This window comes from Xenopus laevis, chromosome 7S (assembly GCF_017654675.1).
Source record: "Xenopus laevis strain J_2021 chromosome 7S, Xenopus_laevis_v10.1, whole genome shotgun sequence".
NCBI lineage: Eukaryota > Metazoa > Chordata > Amphibia > Anura > Pipidae > Xenopus > Xenopus laevis.
Genome location: NC_054384.1, coordinates 86,015,919 through 86,040,197, shown reverse-complemented (window position 1 = coordinate 86,040,197; position 24,279 = coordinate 86,015,919). Strand labels below are relative to the sequence as shown.

Below are 24,279 nucleotides of genomic sequence, written 5' to 3'. Positions count from 1 at the left end.
CATGCAGGTGGAACGAGCCATCCTTAAGCTGCAAAAACAGAAAAAACCCATCCGAGAAATTGCTACAATATTAGGAGTGGCAAAATCTAGTTTGGTACATCCTGAGAAAGAAACAAAGCACTGGTGAACTCAGCAACACAAAAAGACCTGGACGTCCATAGAAGACAACAGTGGTGGATGATCGCAGAATCAAAATCATGGTGAAGTGAACAACACTCTCCAGGAGGTAGGCGATATTCAAGTCTACCATAAAGCGAAGACTGCATAAAAGTAAATACAGAGGGGGCACAGCAAGGTACAAGCCACTCATAAGCATCAAGAATAGAAAGGCTAGATTGGAAGACGTGGAACGGCTCATGATCCAAAGCATACCATATCAACTATAAAACATTTGGGAGGCAGTGTGATGGCTTGGGCGTGCATGACTGCCAGTGGCACTGGGACACTAGTGTTTATCAATGATGTGACTGAAGACAGACGCAGCCAAATGAATTCTGAGGTGTTCAGAGACATAGGGGCCGTTTCACAAAGGGTCCAATATCGAGAGTTAATTAACCCTCGATATTCGACTGGGATTTTAGCGCAAATAGTGCGATCAAACGATCGAAGGATTATACCTTCGATCGAACGATAAAATCCTTCAAATCGAACGATTCTAAGGATTTTAATCCAACGATTGAAGGACCTTCCCCATAGGCTAACATTGAGTTCGGTAGCTTTTAGATGGCGAACTAGGGGGTCGAAGTTTTTTCTTAAAGAGACGGTACTTCGACTATCGAATGGTCAAAAGATTTTAAGTTCGAATCCTTCGATTCGAAGTCGTAGTCGTAGGTCGTAGTAGCCCATTCGATGGTCGAAGTAGCCCAAAAAACACTCCGAAATTCGAAGTTTTTTTTACTTCGAATCCTTCACTCGAAGTTAGTGAATCAGCCCCTTACTGTCTGCTCAAATCCAGCTAAATGCAGTCAAATTTATTGGGAGGTGTTTCATAATACAGATGGACAATGACTCAAAACATACAGCCAAAAGCAACCCAGGAGTTTATTAAAGCAAAGAAGTGGAATATTTTTAAATGGCCAAGTCAGTCACCTGATCTGAACCCAATTGAGCATGTATTTCACTTGTTGAAGACTAAACTTCAGACAGAAAGGCCCACAAACAAACAGCAACTGAAAGCTGCTGCAGTAAAGGCCTGGCAGAGCATTTAAAAGGTAGAAACACAGAATTTGGTGATGTCCATGAGTTCAAGACTTCAAGTATTAGAAATTAACATTTTATTTTCAGTTTTTTAATTTGTCCAATTACTTTTGAGCCCCTGAAATGAAGTGATTGTGTTAAAAAAAGGCTTTAGTTCCTCACATTTTTATGCAATCTTTTTGTTCAACCCACTGAATTAAAGCTGAAAGTCTGCAGTTCAACCGCATCTCAGTTGTTTCATTTAAAATTCATTGTGGTAATGTACAGAACCAAAATTAGAAAAAAAGTTGTCTCTGTCCAAAGATTTATGGGCCTAACTGTATACACAGTTATAAGATCCATTATTCAGAAGCCAGTTATCCAGAAAGCTCCAAATTACGGAAAGGCCGTCTCCCATAGACTCCATTATAATCAAATAATACTATTTTTTTTTTATTATTACCTTTTTCTCTGTAATAATGAAACAGTAACTTGTACTTTATCCCAACTAAGATATAATTAATCCTTATTGGATGCAAAACAATCCTATTGGGTTTAATTAACGTTTAAATGAACTTGTAGTAGACTTATGGTATGGAGATCCAAATTTCGAAAATATCCCTTATTCTGGATAACAGGTCCCATACCTGTATATATATTTATTTATTTGACTGGCACATAGTGATGCGCTGCTCTCCCATACTTCTTTATGGCTGAAGGTGCAATAGACGTACTGACGTGCCAGTACAGTGAAATAAAGAAGTATGGGAGAGTGGCCCATCATTACGTGCCAGTACGTGTCTATTGCTAACACCTTCAGCACACAGGCAGCAGTATAGACCAAGTGGCAGATCATTTCACTAATGTGCCTTAATATTACTGCTACGGCTACGCAAATCCTGATTGCACTGTGCTGGCGGGCCACATTATTATTAATTTCATGATGGTGGCTGAGGGCTGGTGTAAATTTGAAAACTGGCCGCAATTGGCCCGCGGGCCGCACTTTGGACATGCCTGCATTAAACACATGGCTAATGTTCAAGAAGAAATAGCACTAACACCAACGTTAACAATGAGTTTAAGCGAATATGTTTAACAAACTTAAAATGTCCAAAGTAGCCCAGCTCACACAGTTTTGTGTTAAATATATGTCACCTTGACGAGTGACAAACAGATGTATGGACACAGAAAAACATTCTGAAAGTATCCTCATTTGTTAACCGCGATTTCGTAACAACTGCCGCACATTTGCATGCTATTTATAAAGCAGATGGCTGTATTGAAATCAAACCTTACCTCGTCCGTGATCTGACCTCCGAATGTCACCCATGTTCCTTTAAAACACAGATTGCAAAATGTTAGAAATACTGAATGCTTGACTTGAAACAATAGTAATACCCCCGCCCCAGTGTGCAATGACACCATGTTTGTTTCAAGGGAAGGAGATATATGTAGCCTGACAAGCTCATAAGTAATGATATACAAAACAATTTAGCATCTCAATGGTCAACATCAGTTATAGTACACAGAGTTTGAAATGTTATATAAAAGAAGGAAAAACTGGTTTAAGTATTACTTCTAACTGTTAAAAAAAAGTCTGCATTTTTACAAATGGATGGATCACAAGTCTGCAGATAATAACCATTAATATTTGTCAATTCAATCAGCTTAAGGGAGCTAGCACACAGGCAGATTCGGGGAGATTTAGTCGCCTGGCGACGAACTGCCTTCTCCCTTCTATAATGAGAGAACACCAGAGCCAATGCACTTGTGGCGATTCGATTTCCGAAGTCGCCCGAAGTTGCCTCATGAGGAAACTTCGGAAGACTTCGGAAATCGAAGCGCCGCGAGTGCATTGGCGCTGGCGTTTTCTCAATATAGCAGGCAGAAGGGAGGGGGAAGGCAGTTCGGGGAGATTGTCGGCCCGAAGAAGAGGATATTAGTCGCCAGGCGACTAAATCTCCCCGAATCTGCCCGTGTGTTTGAACCCTTAGGCACCTACTACCTTCTGTCCCCACACAGGCAGAGGATTGGCCCAGGAGGCTGAGGGAGAGTAGTTGTAACTTATATAACTGTGTTTTGCACTGGTGCAGTAATCCACAAAAACCAACAATCAGCAGTGTAGTGTAATTACTTAAATGAAACCAAATGTTTCATTATGCATTGGAAAATTTAAAAATTGCTTGACTGCTGGGGTCAGTGACCCCCATTTGAAAACTAGAAAGAGGCAGAAGAGAGGCAAATAATTAAAAAAACAACTGCAAACTTGCAAGGAATAAGGCATTCTATAACATACCAAAACTTAACTTAAAGGTTAACCACCCCTTTACAAATATTAGCAGGAGACTATTCAGAAGCAATACAGTTCTACTATGTAATACACTAAAGAAAATTGTCCTGACTCACATTGCACATAAGTAATTTGTGTGATGTATTGCAAAGAGGAAACTATAATATTACATTACTTACCTAGGCCAAGGCAGGAAACTCTTAAGCCGGACTTGCCAAGATTTCTGGAAAAGAAACAGATTTACAATTAATAATCTTTGGAAGGCATCAAGTTTTAAAAGCACTTATTGGCTAAACTGATTAGCTAAACCTTATCAAGATTCATTACACTAAGGCTTTCACACCAGAATGATGTTCAGCACTACAATTCCTGAGCTCACTTACTAAGGATGCTGGGAACTGTGGGCCATAACACATGGATGGTCTGACCCAGTGTCGGACTGTAGGCTCAGAGGCCAAACGGGGCTTCCACCCGGACCCCCCTCCTCCGGCCCCCTACCTGTCACCACCCGGCTAGGGGCCCCAACCCTAGACACGATCCCCCCCAGCTCCCGCTCGTACCTTTACGGCAGTTGTGGGCATGATAAGGGCTGGGGGGTGCAATCAGGGCCGTAGGAGAGTGCAGGTCTGGGTCGGCGGGCCCACAAAGTGCTGGTGCCCACTGGGTATTTACCCTGTACCCTGCTGAAACAGTCCGACCCTGGTCTGACCTTCACACAACTGCTGCATGGTTCAGTTAAATTAAAGCAACTGTAAAGATAGCCCTTATTTCTTGCTTTTCAAGTTATTACAATGAAAATAGCTTAATTTATACTCCTGTATTCACTGTTTGCAGGTAGTCTCCCAATAAATGCTACTGTATTCAAGCTGGGTAACGTCTGCGCCTGTACATGCTCCTTTCTGCAACCAATGCATGCGCTGACCAACCCATGGCTTCACCCGCACATGCCAATCACTACTCTCAGGATGGTGCAGGAGCAGAAAATAAAGGTCACCTAAGCCTCTCGTCCAGTGGCATAGAACACAACTTTGCTGACCAAAGATGGTGGAATGGAAGAAGGCAAAGAACTATTCATTTTCACCGGCAATAACTGGAGATGCAGATGGCTCTGTGAGCTGAAGATGCACCTGGATTTTTCTTTATTGCTTGGGAAATCTGGTTTACAGGATCAATGATCCCACCAACCACAAAACAGACTGTGGAGCTTTAATTTTATTCTTTTTTTTAAATCATTTTATTTAAAACCCTCAACTTTTCATGTTCCATTCTGACTTCCAAAATGCTGCCTGGTTGCTAAGGGAATTGAGGCCCTAGCATCATTAGCTGTTTAAAATTCCAAGCCAGAAAGATGCAGAAGAATCTATGGCAAATATATATATTTTTTTAACGCAAAAAAAATAATCACTATTTACATTATAAGGAAATTTAAGGTTTATTGCTCCTTTAATCATATATAACTATATGTAATCACCCTACCCCAGTGATCCCCAACCAGTAGCTCGTGAGCAAGATGTTGCTCTTCAACCCCTTGGATGTTGCTCTCAGTGGCCTCAAAGCAGGTGCTTATTTTTGAATTGCAGGCTTGGAGGCAAGTTTTGGTTGTATAAAAACCAGGTGCACTGCCAAACATAGCCTCATAGGTTGACAATCCACATAGGGGCTACAAAATGACCAATCACAGCACTTATTTGGCACCCCAAGAACATTTTTCATGCTAATGTTGCTCCCCAACTCCCTTTTCTTCTGAATGTTGCTCAAGGGTTCTAAAGGTTGAGGATCCCTGCCCTACCCCTTAGAACTATATGTTAGCACCATACCCAAAGATATTGCCATTTTTAAAGGGTCTGACACTTACCAGTCATCAGTGACATAATTCAAGTACTATATAACATACAATTAAAGCAATATGTAGGCTGTAGCTCGTAGCTTTCAAGACTGAACATATTCATTAACAGAAATAGAATGTTAACTGTTCTCTGTGGCTTAATTCACAAACTACAATTTGAAGTACTGGGTTATCCCACATATCCGTGTAGGGTAAAAGGAACAGCCGGGTGGCAGATTTATTGGAAGTTTCCCGATCACTGGGGTCTTTGCTGCTATTTAGGAGTGAGCAGCAGATTTGACATGAAGTAAAAAGTGTACATAGACTCTAAGCCAATGATCGTACAAGATAGGAAGCTGGTTTGTTGGAATACACACACTGTGCCTGGCTACATAAATTGGCTTTGCATGCTGAGCTATGTAAGTGTAAACCCTTAAAACAACAACAACAACAACAACTGCCAATTCATATTCCAGTTTTGTGTTTCAAAATACAGTATAATTTTTTTTTTAATTTTAAGTTTGAAAAAAGTCAGTGGCTTCTGTATCTCCTTTGGGACAATATTTGAACTTGTGAGAACACACAAGAGAATCAAAACTTGTGAATAAAAAAAAAAATCACATGTACCGGCATTTAGTAATGTTTGACACATTGGCACGTGCAAGGCAAACGTCAAGTAAAAAGACTGATATGTGCGACGGTAATCCCATTGTGCAGTTATACTGTAGATCAGGGGTCCCCAACCTTTTTCACCCATGAGCAACATTCAGATGTAAAAAGAGTTGGGGAGAAACACAAGCATTACAATATTCCTGGGTAGAGCCAAATAAGGGCTGTGATTGGCTATTGGTAGTCCCTATGTGGACTGACAGCCTACAAGATACTCTGGTTGGCAGTACATCTGGTTTTTAAGCAACCTAATCTTGCCTCCAAGCCTGGAATTCAAACATAAGCTCCTGCTTTGAGACCACTGGGAGCAACATCCACTGGGAGCTCACAAGCTACTGGTTGGGGATCATTGATGTAGATGGTAAGTGCAGAATATACTTCCATACTACTACAGCTTAAAAGGTTAAAAGCCAGGAGGTTCCGCTACCCCAATGGGAAATGGGAGATTCAACCCATGTTTATCAATGGGTGACATGATGTAAAATGTGTTTGCAGCTACTTAGAATGTGAATTCCACAATGTAACCATTAGAAAAGCTTTAAGCTTTAAAGAGAAATTTTACAGGTTAAAATTAAAGTTTATGTTGATGTAAAATAGTTGTTGAAAATTAATTTTTATTCTGACATCCTCTATAGATGCTACGGTTGGTAACTGTAACTAGCATGGAAAGACTGGGGATGGAAATATAATAGCAAATAATACTATGAACCTTTTAAATCAAATATGGAGGAGCACAAACACCAAACATAATTAAATATTATTACAGTCTCTAACATGCTAAATATACTTTTTAATATTTCAGGGCATTTTAGAAGTACTACTTTAAATATGCAGGGATGGGATCCGTTATACGGACACCCGGTTTCTAGAAAGCTCCGAATTACAGAAATGCTGTCTCGCATAGACTCCATTTTATTCAAATAATTTCCTTTTTCTCTGTAATAATAAAATGGTTCCTTGTTCTTGATCCCAACTAAGATATAATTAATCCTTATTGGACACAAACCAGCCTATTGGGTTTATTTAATGTTTACATGATTTTCTAGTAGACTTAAAGGAAAACTATACTCCCAAAATGAACACTTAAGCAACAGATAGTTCATATCATATTAAGTGGCATATTAAAGAATCTTACCAAACTGGAATATATATTTAAGTAAATATTGCCCTTTTACATCTCTTGCCTTGAGCCACCATTTCGTGATGGTCTGTGTGCTGCCTCAGAGATCACCTGACCAGAAATACTACAACTCTAACTGTTACAGGAAGAAGTGTGGAAGCAAAAGATAGAACTCTGTCTGTTAATTGGCTCATGTGACCTAACATGTATGGTTTGTTGGTATGTTTGTGAGTACAGTGAATCCTACGATCCCAGGGGGCGGCCCTTATTTTTTAAAATGGCAATTTTCTATTTATGATTACCCAATGGCACATACTACTAGAAAAGTATATTATGATGAAAATGGTTTATTTACATGAAGCAGGATTTTACATATGAGCTGTTTTATGCAATATCTTTTTATAGAGACCTACATTGTTTGGGGGGTATAGTTTTCCTTTAAGGTATGAGGATCCAAATTATAGAAAGATCCATTATCCGGAAAACCCCAGGTCCAGAGCATTCTGGATAACAGGTCCAATACCTGTAATTACTTTTATAAGTCAAGAGATGAAGTTATCTTTCCTCATATATTTCAGAACTCCAGACTATAACTACCCAGGGAATTCCAACTCTCATGCAAGGCTCTATTAGGGACAAGTTCGCTTTCTGTTGTACAGACAAATATTTAAGACATATCAGCGCTGCGCAATATGTTGGCACTCTATAAATACATGTTAGTAATTAATAATAATTGTGACATACATGATGTTCTGCAGCAAAATTGCTAGAGGTCTGCAGAACACTGTTAATAGGCATCTAAGTACACAAGTTCATGCTGTCCCTGTACAATTTGGAAAGCACAGAAAACCAAAATGTGATCTGTGATCATAACCCACTGTATAGGTTCACAAGCTCTGCTCTGTTGGGACTACAGGTTACTAAGTGCAAGGGACCTGCAGCATTGTGGCCTTCCAGGGGGTAGTTACACAAAACTTACTAACATTATACCTCAGTGTTACAATAAGGAAATACTCTTTCTTCATTCAAACCTTTCTCTGCTTTAGAATGTGTAACATGAGCCTACTTGGTGACTATTACCTACATATGCAGAGTATGATGTTTACAAGCAGGTCCATGATAAATAATGCATGTAATAGTTCAATGTCCCTCTTTCACTTGATATAATATGTAAAAGACATTATAAGCATGCAAGCCCAATATTGCAAACCAAAACAATTATAAGCTGAAGATTCAGGCTAACTTCACTTTGTGTTGTGTGGTTAGCAGTGTATGTATAGTTTCTATTTAAAGCACAAACATGCAGACTGTAAGGATACAGCAGCTGCAGCGGACTAAAAGTAATCATTTCTGTATTATAATCCTGCAGCACCAATCCCCATAAATACAGCAGTTAGCATACATACAGACCTACTTTTTTTGTCTCCATACCTATATTTCATTCCTGGATGCCGCAAGTTGGAATCGTTTGGGGTTGGAACATTTTGCACTGACAGATGTCCTAGGCTCCGGGCGACCATAGCCACAGTTCGGAATTTTGTACGCGTGCCAAGGCTTGGACTACCCACATTTTGGCGATTTAGCCTATCTTCTGCACTCCGAGTTTTCAGACTGTGCTCTGAACATACAAAGGAAACCTGCATGGCTCCTCAAAGTGATTTTCCTCTAGGTTTGTAGGATTCTCTGTGTGCCGTGTTCCCGTAGCTGCCTTCCCTGTCCCCCAGAATTCTTGTTCCTTACCAGCAGTTGGTTATCATACAGACATGTCCAAGTTCTTATTCATAGGGCAGTCTGAAGAAAAGGCTGTGTTGGACAGTGTTGGAAGTAGTAAAATACTTTATATTACCATGTTTAAATTCAACTTTTCGCTTTTCGGATAGCAGTTTAATTCATGTTGGAAGAATAGATCCAAGCAAAAATCTATGCAGTGAAATACATTTTCCATGGATGAAGTTGTCTGGAAATCAGATGTAGATCATAGAAACCAACAAACCTCAAACACCAACTCCCCTGAAAGGCACGGACAGAAGTCTGAACGTATGCACATCCTTTTGCTTTCTTGTATGCAGCTTGTCTGAGTTCTACTCCTCCTTGGACTGGTAAGCCGACCTCTGAGCAGCACTGCACCTCTACTGACTCCCTGCCATTCACAAGCCTCCTTAAGTCAATGAGGTCTCCAGTGAACTGAATGCATCCAGTAATTCATTAATAACTAAAGGGGAATGGACTATCATGTCTTTCATTCTTGATTCGATGCTGTGCCTGTTTTGGGCAGCTGGGAAAAGAGCCCAGAACTAAACAGTATCTCACAAGCAAATATATATATATATATATATATATATATATATATATATATATATATATATATATATATATATATATATATATATATATATATATATATATATATATATATATATATATATATATATATATATATATATATATATAAACCCCCTTCATTAGAAATTGAAATATATATAAATTTTAAAAATTAAACAAAAAATTATAAATCGACACAGGCATTTTTCCCTTTAATTATGTTTCCACATACAACATTAGTATTCAGTGATACCTCCGGATAATGGGACTTTCTGTTATTTGGATCTCCACACATTTAGTATACATTTGGAGGCGCATTTATTAAAGGTCAAATTTCGAATTCATAAAAATTAATTAAGAATTTATGCGAAATTCGATTGGGGTTTTTTTTTCTTTGAAAAAAAAACTCTGTCAGGAAGGCTACTAACATGTCCAAATTGGTCCCTGGACCTCTCCCATTGATTTATGCATGAACTCAACAGGTTTAGATGGTGAATATATGAATTCCAGTTTTTAAGGGCCAGAGTGTGATAAATTTCACAATTCAAATTAAAACTTTAATCGAGTTTGGATAATTCACAACTTGAATTTGAGAGTTTTGACCATAAAAAAAAAAAAAAAAAAATCTAAAATTCGACCCTTAATAAATCCCCTTAGTAATACATATAGGGGGTTATTCATCAAGGTCCGAATTTATCTCAATATCGGCTGCTACAAAATCCGATCTAACCCGCTCGGATTGTTCATGTTTATTTATTACATTTTCACGAAAATTACCTTTGCAGGGAAAGCTCAGAATTTGATGTTTTTTTTCATGAATTTTCCCCGAAAACTCAGAATTTTTCAGAGTTTTCCTCTGAAAGCTCCGAAAACATCGTAAAATTGCCCAAAACCCCCGACACAACCAAAAAATGAATGGGACTCTTCCCATTGACTTTTATGCAACTTTGACAGGTTTGAGATACCGTGGTTTTATATTTGGGCGTTTTAGCCCTCGGGGTTTAATAAATTACGAAAAATTTGTGATTTTTTTAAATGTCCGATTTTATAAAAAAAAAAACACAAATTTTTTGGATTTCGGGGAATTTCGGGTATTCGGAGCTTAGTAAATAACCCCCATAGTATACTTAAAATATTTGATTTGCCTTATATCTTAGTTAGATCAAGTACAAGCTACAATTTTATTATTTCAAAGAAAAACTTGAATTACTTTTCTGCAATTTGGAACTTTTTGGATAACAGGTTTCCAGCCCATACGTGTACTATGAACCATTTGTATACAGATATTTTGATTCTGATTTTTTCAGATGATGCCCATTGTATCAGGCAATGAAAAAGTATTATTTTGGTACCCTTACACAGTGTATTTAAATAATAATTTCAGATACACTGCCTAGAAGTATATCCCCTATAAAGACCACTTACACAGTTAAAAAAACAGTGGCATCAGTGATTTAAGTGCTTTATCTGCAATCCACTAAATCTGTGGGACTCTCAACAAAATATATACTGGTCTGATAGAATATCTACTAATTCCTCAGCTGTCACTGTGCTTAAGAGGCATTTGAGGACATGGCTGAAAGGGACTTTACAGCTCTTACTGACAAAATGCATCAGGGACCACGTGACAGACTGTGATTTTATATAAAAGATCCCAAAGACTTTTTGGCAGTTTGTGCCAGGTTGATAAACTCTAAACCGTGTTGCAATTTATAGTCAAAGGAGCACCTATGCGCATGCCCATCCTGCTTGTACCTTCCTTATAATAGGTCAGCAAACCAAACGGCAAACTTTGTGCATTTCCTTAGATCAGCCCACTGATGACCAACAACAAGTGAATCAGAATCCAGTATTAAACTTTGTTTCACAGCTATACACCTTTCTGTGCCTCAGTTTGTGTTTTCTTCTTTTTTTCCACATGGTGCTTATTTTGAGATATTGTATGGTCTGTGATAACACTTGGGAACAGTAGAAGTAATAAAAGTGAGTGTGAGCAGTAAAGCAGACTACCCCTTGAAGGCTCCAAAAATAAATACATAAAATAAATCTGTTCACCAAAGCAGCAGTAGTTACGAAACACCTCCGTTTTTGTGTTTAGCTATCTTTGGAATTAATGCATGGCACTATAAATGGCCAGCTCACGTGCGTGCGGCTATAAAACCGGAACCCGGAAGTCAGATGGGCTGCTGTAAGGTCCCATAGACAGTCACTATTAAGTGGGCTGGTGGAGGACTATTTGGGCCTCTGTGTACTTGGAATGCCAGGGCCTATTTTGACTCCCAGTCCGGACCTGTGTGACACGTTAAGAAGGGACAATCAGGTTGGCAAAACAGTCAGGTTTAGGAACTTCAAGTAACAATTACTTACAAAAGCAAAACTACCAGTGAAAACCTTTCAACATGACCTATAGGTAACTTTTAATGTAGATTAAAGGGGACCTGTCACCCAAAGAAATTATTCCAAATCCTATAATATAATGTTACTCAAGCTAAATGAACTTTTTACAGCTCAGCCTGCAGTCCTGGGTTTGTTACTAAAAAGTTCAAAGTGTCTCTTTGATCTCCTGCACTGACACAAAGACGCATAGTTTTTGAAAATTAATCAAAATAAGAGGCTTTTTGGCAGAGAGCCCAGAACACTCAGCAGCTGCACTTGGATACTTTTGTAACAGTCTAAGATAAGAAAATATGCAAATGTAACTATTTAAGATAGGGAGAACTGTGACCCACAGCTTAAAGGGCAATTTCAGCTTCATTATAAAAACTGTTATAACACCAAATAGATTGCCCTAAACTCCCAGAAATGTGTTCATACTTTCATAACCTGCCAAATTTTGTAAAATGGACATGGTAATTAGGGGGTGTGGCAATAACATGGGCATGGCCAAAATATTTCAACATGCAGTAGTGAGTCTGATATTTTTGTCCCTCTTTACAATTTTCAAATGTTGGGAGGTATAGGAATATATAATATAAATGTCACAATATAAGGCTGATTAGTAATTAATTAAGATTATTGGTACATGCCATCTCAGAAACTAGCACAATTAACATCCGAATTTAACAATTAGCCCTGTATCATCAGCTTACATGACAGGCAAACTTAATTTTCTGCTTGCCGATTTGCGACGACCCCTAAGCTTCGTTTTTCAACAGCTGCTCAATGTGCCCTGAGCATATGCATGTCACTGACACTTCCTAACAAAATCCAAGATGGGAATCCCCTGTGACAACTTTGAATGCCTGGATCATTACTACTATAGATATGCTGAACTTTTGGGCTGGTTAAATAAGGTCAGTATATAAAATATGGCATTTCTAGTCATATTTATTTTAGGGTTTAGTTGTATTTTAAAGGGATACTGTCATGGAAAAACATGCTTTTTCCAAAACTCATCAGTTAATAGTGCTGCTCCAGCAGAATGTTGCACTGAAATCAATTTCTCAAAAGAGCAAATAGATTTTTTTATATTCAATTTTGAAATCTGACATGGAGCTAGACATTTTGTCAGTTTCCCAGCTGCCCCAGTCATGTGACTTGATACACAACAGTCTCAGTTTGCGAATGTGTTAATAGCTTCAGCTTCAGTTCTGCACTGATGATCTTCCTCTTCGTGTAACTTCACTTATGGTTTACAGAGAGAAGGCACAGCAATGAACTGATTTTTTTGAAAGAAGGAATCCTGTTATGGCTCTAGGTTGATAGTCAGTGGCGTAACTAGTTGTTACTGGGCCCCATAGCAAATTAAATTTAGGGCCCCAAAATATTTATAAGTTGGCCTATTTTACCAAGATATATTAAAATTGCTAATTAATTAGGGTCTCACTGGGCCCCCTACACTCCTGGGCCCCCCTGCAACCGCAGGGTCTGCTTCCTCTATAGTTACGCCCCTGTTGATAGTCATTCAGTTCCTCAGATAGACCCATTCTATGGTTAATGTTTGATGGTTTGCTGTGCGCTTAATCAAACCCCTGTTTCAGATATGGGTGGGATAAGTTATGAATTCCATCATTGAAAGGGGGTGTTGGGAAAATGTGAGAGAAGTCACAGCTCCAGCTGAGATGAGTAGATAACCAAATCACCCAATATCTTACCATTCAACAACTGACCCAAGTACAACTATTACTCTAATTGGTTCACTGTGAATAAGGCATTACACCAGATGACATGACAACAGCTGGCTCATTAAATTGATGAGATCAATATGGTTTCAGTGATTTAATCTCTTACGTTGGTTTGTTGCCTTGACAAATAATCAAGGGACATATAGTAAGCCTTTAGAACAAGATTTCTACAACTTCAAGCTGAGACAAAACATGTTACATCCTCCTAGCAGATGAATAGTAAAGCAATACAAGTCTCACCTGTGTGACTCTAGGTACCAGTAAAATAGAATAGAATTGCATTACAAGAATATGCATATTACTAGGGATGCACCTAATCTTGGATTCAGCAAATCAATTTTTTTTTTCTGTGGGCTGCCACTCGTGGACCTTTTTTCCCCTTATGTTCCCTAACTTGCATATGCAAATGAGTGCTTGGATTTGGCAAAAATTCTTCCTGAAAGATTCAGGCGTTGGCCAGATGCCAACAATAAAGAATCAGCACACCCCTATGTGAACTCAGATACAAAGGTTTGCTGAGTATTTTTGATTAAGAAATAATATAAACATCTAATTAAATTGCAGCGATATAAAAGGGCTGAATATCTCCTGCAAGGTGCTTGCACCCTAGTAAAGAAGTCTCATTTAATTCAATAGGGCAGTTGATGTAAAATTAAAGGGATATTTTTATATTAAAATATATTAAACCTGATACTTCAATCTCAAAATTCAAGTTTGAAATAAATATAATATGATACACAAGTTATGAGTATTATGGGAAAGCTTTTTGTGACTGGAGACATTTTATATTGAATAACATTAAAGGCATTAAATGACATGAAAATGTACTGTATTAGTTACAGTGGTGGAATAAATTAGTCCTGTTCTAATTTTGGCTGTGCTGAAGCATTAAAGTAACATGTTATGATTATGACATGTCGGATAAAAGAGAGAATGGAACAACAATGTACTCCAAGGCAACAGATTTTAGGGGTGGAATAAATGGCCCATATTATTAAAGAGATACCGACACCAGAAAATAACCTTTTTTTAATATTTGTCATAATATTGTTTTTGAATGCTATTTATAATTTTGCCATAAAAGTATTTGTGCGATGCTTTTACGTTACCTTTCTTAGCCCCCCCCGTGTTCCTCTATGAGGGGGCTGCCATATTTGTGCAGTATTAGAAACTCTAACTGACATGTTGAGAAGTGACAGTCAGAAAAACCATCAACATGACCCATAGGCAACTTTTAATGTAAATTAATATTTTTTTTTTTTAAAAAAAATTTAGTGTCAGTATCACTTTAACTAAAACAGAAATACCATTGGGACTGGAGTAGGAGGACAGTCGAAATGCAATACAGCTTTCAGAATGTTAATATCTAGAACGGTACATGCTATACATTTGGTGGGAGTGATGAGTTTTATTAAACAGCATTAGAGTTGTACATTTTCATCAGCTGGTGTAGGATGAGATTTATTCACTTTCTAAAGACTGGGTATTTAGATAAAAAGGACCAAAGCCAAGCTCCAGTAGACACAACAATGTTCAGAATACTTGTGTTTTAATACAAGATAATGAGAGTAAATAAAACACATTAGAAGAGAAATAAAAAGTCACAATTTTACAGAAATCCCACAAAATATTAGGCATAAAGGAACATTGTTGAGCTAGACAGACTGCTCGGCTGAAGGCAATTCCCTTTCTACCGCTACTTAGGACCCTACGCAGCTTTGCCATAGAGTGAAATTAAAGAGGCAAATCCATTGTATCCCTCTCATGAGCTCCTTTGTTTAATAAACTACAAGGGGGTTGTGGGGGTAACATGGGGGGTAACATGGCGTGACCTAGAGCCAGCACACCCACATATGTTTACTGAACAAAAGGGCTTGGGGTTATAAAGTGATTCCTATTCTAACCCACACAGCAAGATGCTTTGCCTTCCTTCTTTCTGTTCTTTAAAGGAGAAGGAAAGCTACAGAGGCATTTATTGCCAATAGATTAGTTGCAAGCTATATTTATTCTGTAGAATGTTTTACCATACCTGAGTAAAAAGCTCTAGAAGCTCTGTTTGTTTAGGATAGCAGCTGCAGTATTAGCTTGGTTTGACATTACTTCCTGCCTTAGTCTTTCTCTGCTCACTTATAGCTCTGGGCTCAGATTACAGCAGAGAAGGGAGGGGGGAGAGGAGCAAACTGAGCATGCTCATGCCCAGGGCAAGGAGGTTTAAGCTGAAGGCAGGAAGTCTGATACAGAAGTCCATGAGTACACAATAGAAGGAAAGAATTGTGGTGTTTCTTTTGACAAAGGACTCAGAGCAGCACTACTTTGAGGGTTTACTGGTGACCTTTCTGATAAAGCTTACTTAGTTCTGACCTTAACCTTTCCTTTTCCTTTAAAATTAGACTACAACAATTTGGGAAGCATGAAAAAATTCACTTAAACTGGCTTACTGTATATGCAAATATCTTTACTTTTTATTATTAAACAAATGACCACAAAATCAATACCCAAGCACACAAATCTATGTAACACATGCTAATATTCCACAGGCGCTGCTGAGAAATGTATCAACGAATGAAGCAAATTGTAACAGTTCAGGATCTGCCCCTGGATCACTGAGCTGCCAGAATGAGACACAACAGACACGGACATTAAATGATAAAACATGGAAAGCAATTGAAAAAAGTTTATGTTCCTGGTCAAAATCTGAAAACAAACATGAAAAACATTATTTGGAAGGTGAACAACCCCTTTAACAAAAAAACAAAAAGCCATAAATTGGGACTTTGAAACCTTTTGGATGTGAGTAGGAAGCACATTGATCTGTGAGGGTAAGCATGCAATGGTACAGGATTTAACACTCCCATTCAACATAAAGGTAACTGTTTGCTACTTTGGTTAATAATGAGACAATTAAGTGTGTTTATCCTGTAAAAATAAACTTGACACAAATTATACTTGTTTGTAGGTGTTCTTTTGTCATGAGGAATGACTGCAACATCATTTTTGACTCTCCCTAAGGATTTGGGTAATGAAAATATCTGGAGCTGAAATTATACTTATTTCCCATTTGCTTTCTTACTTCTTCTACTGGCTTAGTTCCCCCCCTTGCCTAAGAAAGCGTGATTCACTGGCAGACTGGCCACCATTCATTGGGGCTCATTTATCAACACTGGGCACATTTGCCCATGGGAGTGACCTATAGCAACCAATCAGTGATTAGCTTTTTGAAGCCAGCTGCAAGTAGAACAATGAATGCAGCAATTTGATTGGTTGTCATTGATTTGCCTAGTATTGATAAATGGCCCCCATTGTGTTTATAACCCATTACAGGAAAATTAATACAGCGGATTTAAGGGATCATGATCACCTAACAGGGGTGCAAACAGCATTTTCCCTAATGGGGGCAACTCCTTAAACACACGGCACAACAGTGGGCATAACAACCTCCTCCGCCTGTCATGGTTCATATAATAGTGAATAACAAGTGTGCAACCCATCGCACGTGAAGTAGTGAGAGACTGACCTCAAGTCTCCGTGTCCACCACTATTTGCTGCCCAGAGACAAAAAAAATGCCCCATTCACCAGGGGGGGTTAGGTTTTCTTATAGCCTGTTAAAAAAACAATTCTTTGAATATTGTGAGAGGTCACTAGCCAATGTGTAACAAGGTTTTAAATGCAAAAAAATACTTCTAAGGTACACTTAGGGGGTTATTTACTAAAGTTTGATTTTTTTTGTGGCCAGAGTTAGAAAGGGGGAAAAAAAATTTTTGTAGAAAAGTAAACTTGAATTTTTATGATTTATTAAACCAAGATGCAGTGTTGGACTGGCCCGGCGGGAAAAAACCCGGTGGGCCCCGACCCTCGTGGGCCCCCGCCGGGCCAGGTCCCCTCCCCCGATGCTTGTTTTTTGAAAAAAAAAAAAAGGATCTTCGTGGATGCGCAGTGTGCGCATGCGTGCAAACGCAGCGCCGTGCGCGCATGCGTGCAGACGCAGCGCCGTGCGCGCATGTGTGCAGATGGAGCGCGGTGCGCACACAGAGGGGGCCATCGTGTGCGCATGCACACTGAAGGGCGCCGCACGGCGCGTTGCAGCAGGGGGACGGGGGCCTGTAGGGGGGCCCTGGACTGGAGTCCCGGTGGGCCCCGGGCCCCCCAGTCCGACCCTGCCAAGATGCTGCTAAAAGTTTGAATAAAAAAGTACTCAAACTTAAACCTGCCAAGGTCATGTAGAAGTCAATGGCAGATGTCACGTTTACAACTGGAAGATATGATCTCCGATTGGTTTTGTACAATAATACGATTCATTTGTGGTTTACTGGAGATAATGCAAGTTTTTTGGCATCAAATCCGAAAAAAAAAAAAAATCATACGATCAGTGTTTTTTCATGATTTTATCAAATCTTTTCCCTCACCAGATTTTTTCGAGTAAATTTATTGATAAATACAGTGCAAATGTTCAAGGGAGTTTGTTTTAAGAAAATAGTGAGAAATGTTCGGATTTTAATAACTAACCCCTTAAATGCCCCCAGAGATTATCTGCATATTTTGGTTTACTCCTTTGGGAGTTGCCCTACTGTCCTTGTCACAGTAATGAGTTGAGGGAAATTGCACCCTAACCTTGTATTGCATAAAAATGTAACGCTAAGCAACGTTACAATTTAAATTAATTGAAAAAATATCTATAGACTTATTTAAATAACTTAACTGCTAATGAAAGAGGTGGTTTCCCCTTTCTGTTTTCTGCATTGCTGGTTCTGACTCTTGAAACCATATAGAAAATTTTAACTGATTAAGAAGCATGTATGTAAATGAGCATCTTGGCTGAAGGATGAATGACAGTAGTAATAATGACAGTAGTAATAATGACAGTAGTAATTACTTTTACAAATATCTTTGCAGATTTATTTTTTTCACCTTGAAAATTGCTTAGAACGACATCATTTATACTGTACAAAAATGTGTGCAGTTACCCTTCAACTCACCCTTAAATTCACGTAGGATAATCTAATAGTTTAACCTCTTATTTGCTACAAATTATATAATTTAAAATGATCAAATGTCAAGTACCTGCCGGTCAGTGCTAGAAATTGTAAAGTTTTGAGTTTCTTCTTTCATCGATCCTGTGTTACCTGCTACCTGGCAAGATAAACAAGGCCGGCAGGTAAGGCGTTAAAAGCAAAATAATAAGGCCCTCTTAGCTGATTTTGCTGTTGTGCCATTAGAGTCTTTGAAAAGCGATGATGAAGAGATGATTGAAACGTATTCATGCACAATCGCACAATGCATAAACGGGATGTATTTCCCAGCAAATCAATACCTATAGTTAGATAAATGCTTTGGCTATTTCTGCAGGCTTCCTGTTCTGAGCTGAATTAGGGGTTTCCATTTGAAAGAAATGAAAAGTGTGTGTATTTATTTATTTATTTTCCATGGGTAATTACTGCTGACTGATTAGCCACTACATCCTGGGATACTGGCACTAGCTCACTGTCTCTCTATCATTTCTCGCGGTTTTTACACTATGGTGCCAGTAGTACATTCCCAAAGCCTTGCTTAGAAATTCCAAATATATAAAAACTTGACACCCAAGGGTACACAACGACCCTCTCAGATCTGCCAAAACTCTACCTACTCCCTGCTCCTGTATTTGGGACCTTCCCAATATTGGGACACAATTAGCAGTTATGGATTTATAGCAAGTAAGACATTTTGATCCAGAATTTTGAAATAAAAAATTGCCGAATAAGGAAGTGCCTTGGTTTTACAGTTTGAGTTAGAGTCCTGCAGCAGGTCAGTTATCTGCGGGTTGGGCCGCAGGTCTTCTCAATAGCAATTTTCACTCCTTTTTTCTGATCATGTGTACTTCTGATGAGGTCACTTCCAGTTTACAATGACAGCACTTCCTTTTTTTCTGATCACGCCTGCTTCCGATGATGTCATTTCCGGTTTACAATGACGGCACTTCCTGATTCTTGATGGTCAGCGGTCGTAAGTCCGGGTTGCGGATAAGGTACTTGTGGGTCGGGTAACGGGTCTTGTAGGGGGTCCAAGCGGGTAAGAATGCGGGTTGCTGGTCCAGGTTGCGGATTGCAAGTCGCGGGTACGGATCGGATACAGGTTCCAAAAAATGGACACGCGCAGCACTCTAGTTTGAGTACCCCTTTAGCATTCTTTCCCCAAATGTAATAAAAGGCACTGAATTTGTCCAGGAGCAGTAACCCATAGCAACCAATAAGATGTTTGCTTTTAAACAGGTGACTGGTAAATTCTACCTGTTGATAAGTTACTATGGGTTTTTGCCCCTGGGCAAACTTAGAGCCTTTTATTACATAGCCCCCTATATGCAGTAGACCAGAGATGCCCATAAGGTGAATGGTCTGTGCAGATGTCTGTATGCCCGCACATAAGGAATATCAATTTAATTAACAATCAAGCAGTGTATGGGTGAGGCTTGAGTTTCCTAAAAACCTCAGTCAGCGGGAGAAGAGCTGTTGTGCAGCTGCTGAAAAAAAAAATTGAAATATTTTAATAGCAGAAACACAATACACAATACTAGGATTCTGTTCTGGTTTCATCCAAATGCCAACTATTTGTGCATGATTCAGATTCAGATCAAATTAAATCCCAACATCATGTGACCAGGCGACTGCTGACCACACTTGTTCCCGCTTGATGCAGTTATATAGATTATTGCACAAATTTGAATATGCAAATTAAAGAGGTGGTTCACCTTTAAGTTAACTTTTAGTATATTATAAAATGGCTAGTTCTATGTAATTTTCAATTGATCATTATTTATTTATTTTTATATATTTTTTTTTTAATTATTTGCCTTCTTTTGACTCTTTCCAGCTTCAAGTGGGGGAGTCAAAAAACAAATGCTCTGTGAAGCTACAAACTTATTGTTATTGCTACTTTTTATTACTTATCTTTCTGTTCAGGCCCTCTCTTATGCATATTCCAAACGAACGCATGGTAATAGGACCCTAGCAACCAGACTGCAAACTGGAATGAAAATGGAAAACAAATGCAGATTGCCGCAGAACTGCACTCTCTAAATCTGGCCATAGACGCAAAGATTTGATCGTACGAATCTCCGTTTCATGCGATTTTCGGGCCGTGTGTGGAGAGTTCCGACATCTCTCGCACTATGGCGATCGGTCGTTCAGACAGATCGGACAGATTAGAAAATTTCTGTCGGCTACCGATAATATCTCTGCATGTATTGCCGATCTGACGATATCAGTGGGAGACTGTCACCAGCTTTTGTCGGACATAACTTTCGTACGATTGCTGTCAGGGGCAGAACATCGTCTGATCTGTTCTTTTACTACTTTATTTGATCTGAATGGTTAGTAGCAGGTCGGGAGATGGCATCAAACGATCGTTCATCCGATATGAATGTAAATCTGCTCATCTATGGCCACCTTAAATCATGCTAAAAGTTGATCTAACGGTGAACAACCCCTTTAAGGGTCAGATTCGGTTCAACATTTGGGATTGCGGAGGAGACAGGACCACTTGTGTAGCTTTACAGCCTTCCATGTAATCATTGTGTCTCCATAATGTTTCCATCAATTTAGCACTGTATTCATTATCTCTACTGAATTCTACAAGAAAATGCACACAATTAAACAAAAAGCTTTTGAATGTGTTTAAGAATCAGCATGCATGATGGCAACTGCAGAGCAATGGGTCAAGCAGCTCCAGATGGAACAGCTACTTGATGAATAAATGATTAACAACATACTTCTTAATAACTGCAGCCGTCACTAATTTGATAACCAAAAGACTTCATTTCAAATGCCTTTGTGTCAATCAAAATTCTAATACAAAAAAAATGCATAATTTATACCTTGATTGCACTGCAATATTAATGGCTTGCCAGCTGCCTTTCAGCTGGGAGGAGATAACAATGCCACAGAGTTTTGTGCGTGTCAAGGAAAATATCTTTCTCCCCCATGAAAACTCTACGAAAAAGGTTATTAGTCTGAATCTTTAGAATAATTACCCTGATGGTAACTAAGCTTCATCAACCCATGTTGGTGGCAAAACCCAAGTTCTGCCCTAAGCATTCCAGATAATAGCTCTATGCACCATTGGTTTAATATTAATAGAGGTCTTCAATGTTTTTGAGTTTCAAGCTTCCCTTGCCCACCTAAAAAAAAAAAATTAATCTACTTATGTTTAAGGAAAATTCATAAGAAGCCATCACAGGGAAAGAAAAACCCAAAAGAGAATAAAATGCATAACTGTTGTGGTGGGCTTAAGTGGATTGGTTGTGGATAGATAACCATCAGAATTTACATTTGCAATTTCAAAGCTGTAGATCTCACTCAGCAGGAACTAGAATTTGCAGTTCTATAATATATTGAGCACCTTCAGTTACCAGGCATGTGCCTAAAATTTCTGTCGTCTTATTGACCACAAAACATTAGGAATCAGTCTGTGAGCCACTGCCCAATAATAGATAAGATCATTCAAATATGCAAACTGTTAAGAAAAGGGCTACTTTTTGGATTACAGAATACCAGGGGGCTTGGGTATAAAGCATTATAGTTCAACTTTCACATGGGAATCCATTTTTGTTGATATGGTCTGTCTATTTACAAAGCTGAAAAAATACCATCATCATCACAGCTGAAACTAGTGAACAAGTGTAGTCCAGTAGTAATGGATTTACTAAGCAATACAATCTTACTCAACATTATTTCAATATCATTTCAGCAACAACTTTTTGGCATGCAAAAAAATGCTTGGATTTTTTTTCTTATATGGCAAAACGGTGTTTTTTCAGGTCTGAGATGTAGAATACATTTTTATTAATAGTTTTGTGGAAAGGGATTACCCAATGTATTATAGGCTGAAATGGCTGAAGTAAAATCTCTGCATCTGATAACTCCCACTTGTACTGGAGTAATGAAAACCTGTCCGTAATGTTAAATAAGAAGAATGTGAGGATGAGGCCACTAGGGAACGACTCTCATGGACAGATTTAATAATCATACAAACTGTACTATGAACTGAACCATCCGCAAAAACTTTGTGAATGCCCCCAACAGACCCCAAAAATACCCATGAGCCCTTTAGAGTAATCCCCTTGCAAAAAGAGATTAGTGTTACAGCTGTATTACATCCATTTTACCTCCAAGTTGTTCACAGAATAAAATAACGGAATGTCCTTTTTCTATAATACCAAACCAAAACCCTATGTGGGACATTCACTAAGATTCGTAGTTGTGCCAGGCGTAACTTCGCCGCACTTCGCCAGGCGTAGTTTCACCAGCACTCCGCAAATTCACTAAAATCCGAAGTTGCGCTCAGGGGTAGCGCAAGGTTGCGAAAGCATTGATTCGCTAAGCGAAGCGAAGTTACGCTAGCGATGGTTAATTTGCATATGGCGCCAAATTCAAATTTCAATGTAGGAATATGTAGCAGCACTACACAAGCCTGGGAAACCTTGAAAACATCAAATAAAATTTTTATTTTGCCCTACACATGTGCCCACTGTATAGTTAAGTTGCCATGAGTTAGGAAATGTAGGGGGAAATTTTTTTTTCGATCTTTTTCAGCCTATCACCCATAATATAGAAAAAACGCCAGTGTTTTTTGGGACTTAGAAAATTTTTTAACTTTTTTTGAAGAAGTCCCTATCTACTCTATTGCGCTTCGCCTGGTCTGAGGTGGCGAAGGAAGTCTAGCGTAAAAGGTAGCGTTCAGAACAATGCGCGCGTTACGAATTTGCGTAGTTACGTCCGTTGCGCAAATTCGCCAGGCATAAGGGTGCGAAGTTACACTAGCGAAGTTACGCCAGTGTCCGTTAGTGAATTTGCGAAGTAACGAAAATGCCCAATGCTAGCGAATTGACGCTAGCGTTAGGCGCTTTGGCGCATAGTGAATTTCCCCGTGTTTAAGAAAATGTGGTGAGGAGGGCTCAGAAGCTCATATTTGGTGCAAACATATGATGAGTTTTGCTCATTGGATTCAAACCAGGCACACATGAGAAATGATCCCTGGGTAGTTCTGCCATACAAAAGAATCCATAATTTAAATTGATACATCTGCAGCTAAAACAATAGCTAACTCTCCACCCTTCTCCATGCAGCCCAACTGATAGACTTACGGATGGGGGGCCCATGGAGATAATGGAAGATTGTGTGTGTATGGGCCCTTGATGAGGCAGCCCTGGTGGGCCCGGACTCCCCTCCCCCATTCAGACGCTGGTATGATATACAAATTAAGTATGATCTTGAAAACAAAGCTCTCAGGCTACAAACAGTTTTTTCTAAAAGGGACAAGTCTTGATCCATTTTTTGTTGTTCATAATTCAAGCCTTATTTGAAAATATTCGAGATTAGATGTTTAAATCCTGCTTGCAGAATGTCAGACACCACTAACTTGAATGGAACAAAAGCCACAAACAGTATCGAGTAGGTGTGCAAAGTAAGAATCCACGCAGCTGGGAGTATGCAGAAAACAAGTTCATACCCAAAAAGCCCGTAATAAGTCAGTGTTAGGAGTGCCCGATGACGCTGCCGTCTCAGGTGCCGCCGCATCCTAGATTGCGGTGCCCATGACCCACGTGGGTCAACGACAGCTCCTTGAAACCGGCGTGATGACGTCACGCGCCCGGCGAAATTGGAAATAAAAGAACTTCAAGGTCACGGGTTCGATGCCCAATTATAGGTATTCCTGACTTGTGTTCCTGGGTTCCCTAAATTCCTATATTGTGGTTTCCTGGATTCCCGACTTCTGCTTTGA

At 39.1% G+C, this 24,279-nt stretch overlaps 1 protein-coding gene across 5 annotated transcripts in view; it reads right to left on the bottom strand.

Annotated features, from left to right (window-relative positions):
* The window catches only part of LOC108697683 (voltage-gated potassium channel subunit beta-2-like), a 133,471-nt gene that overhangs the window by 40,913 nt on the left and 68,279 nt on the right, over positions 1-24,279 (bottom strand). For 3 of the 5 annotated variants that reach the window (XM_018227954.2, XM_018227955.2, XM_041571476.1), the window contains 2 exons: positions 3,646-3,689; positions 2,473-2,510 (listed from right to left, as the gene is read on the bottom strand). In XM_018227954.2, the coding sequence (XP_018083443.1) occupies positions 2,473-2,510; positions 3,646-3,689 (82 nt within the window). Of the gene's footprint in view, positions 1-2,472; positions 2,511-3,645; positions 3,690-8,511; positions 8,838-24,279 lie in introns of those variants that run through there. The other 2 variants (XM_041571477.1, XM_018227952.2) reach the window with 2 other exon arrangements.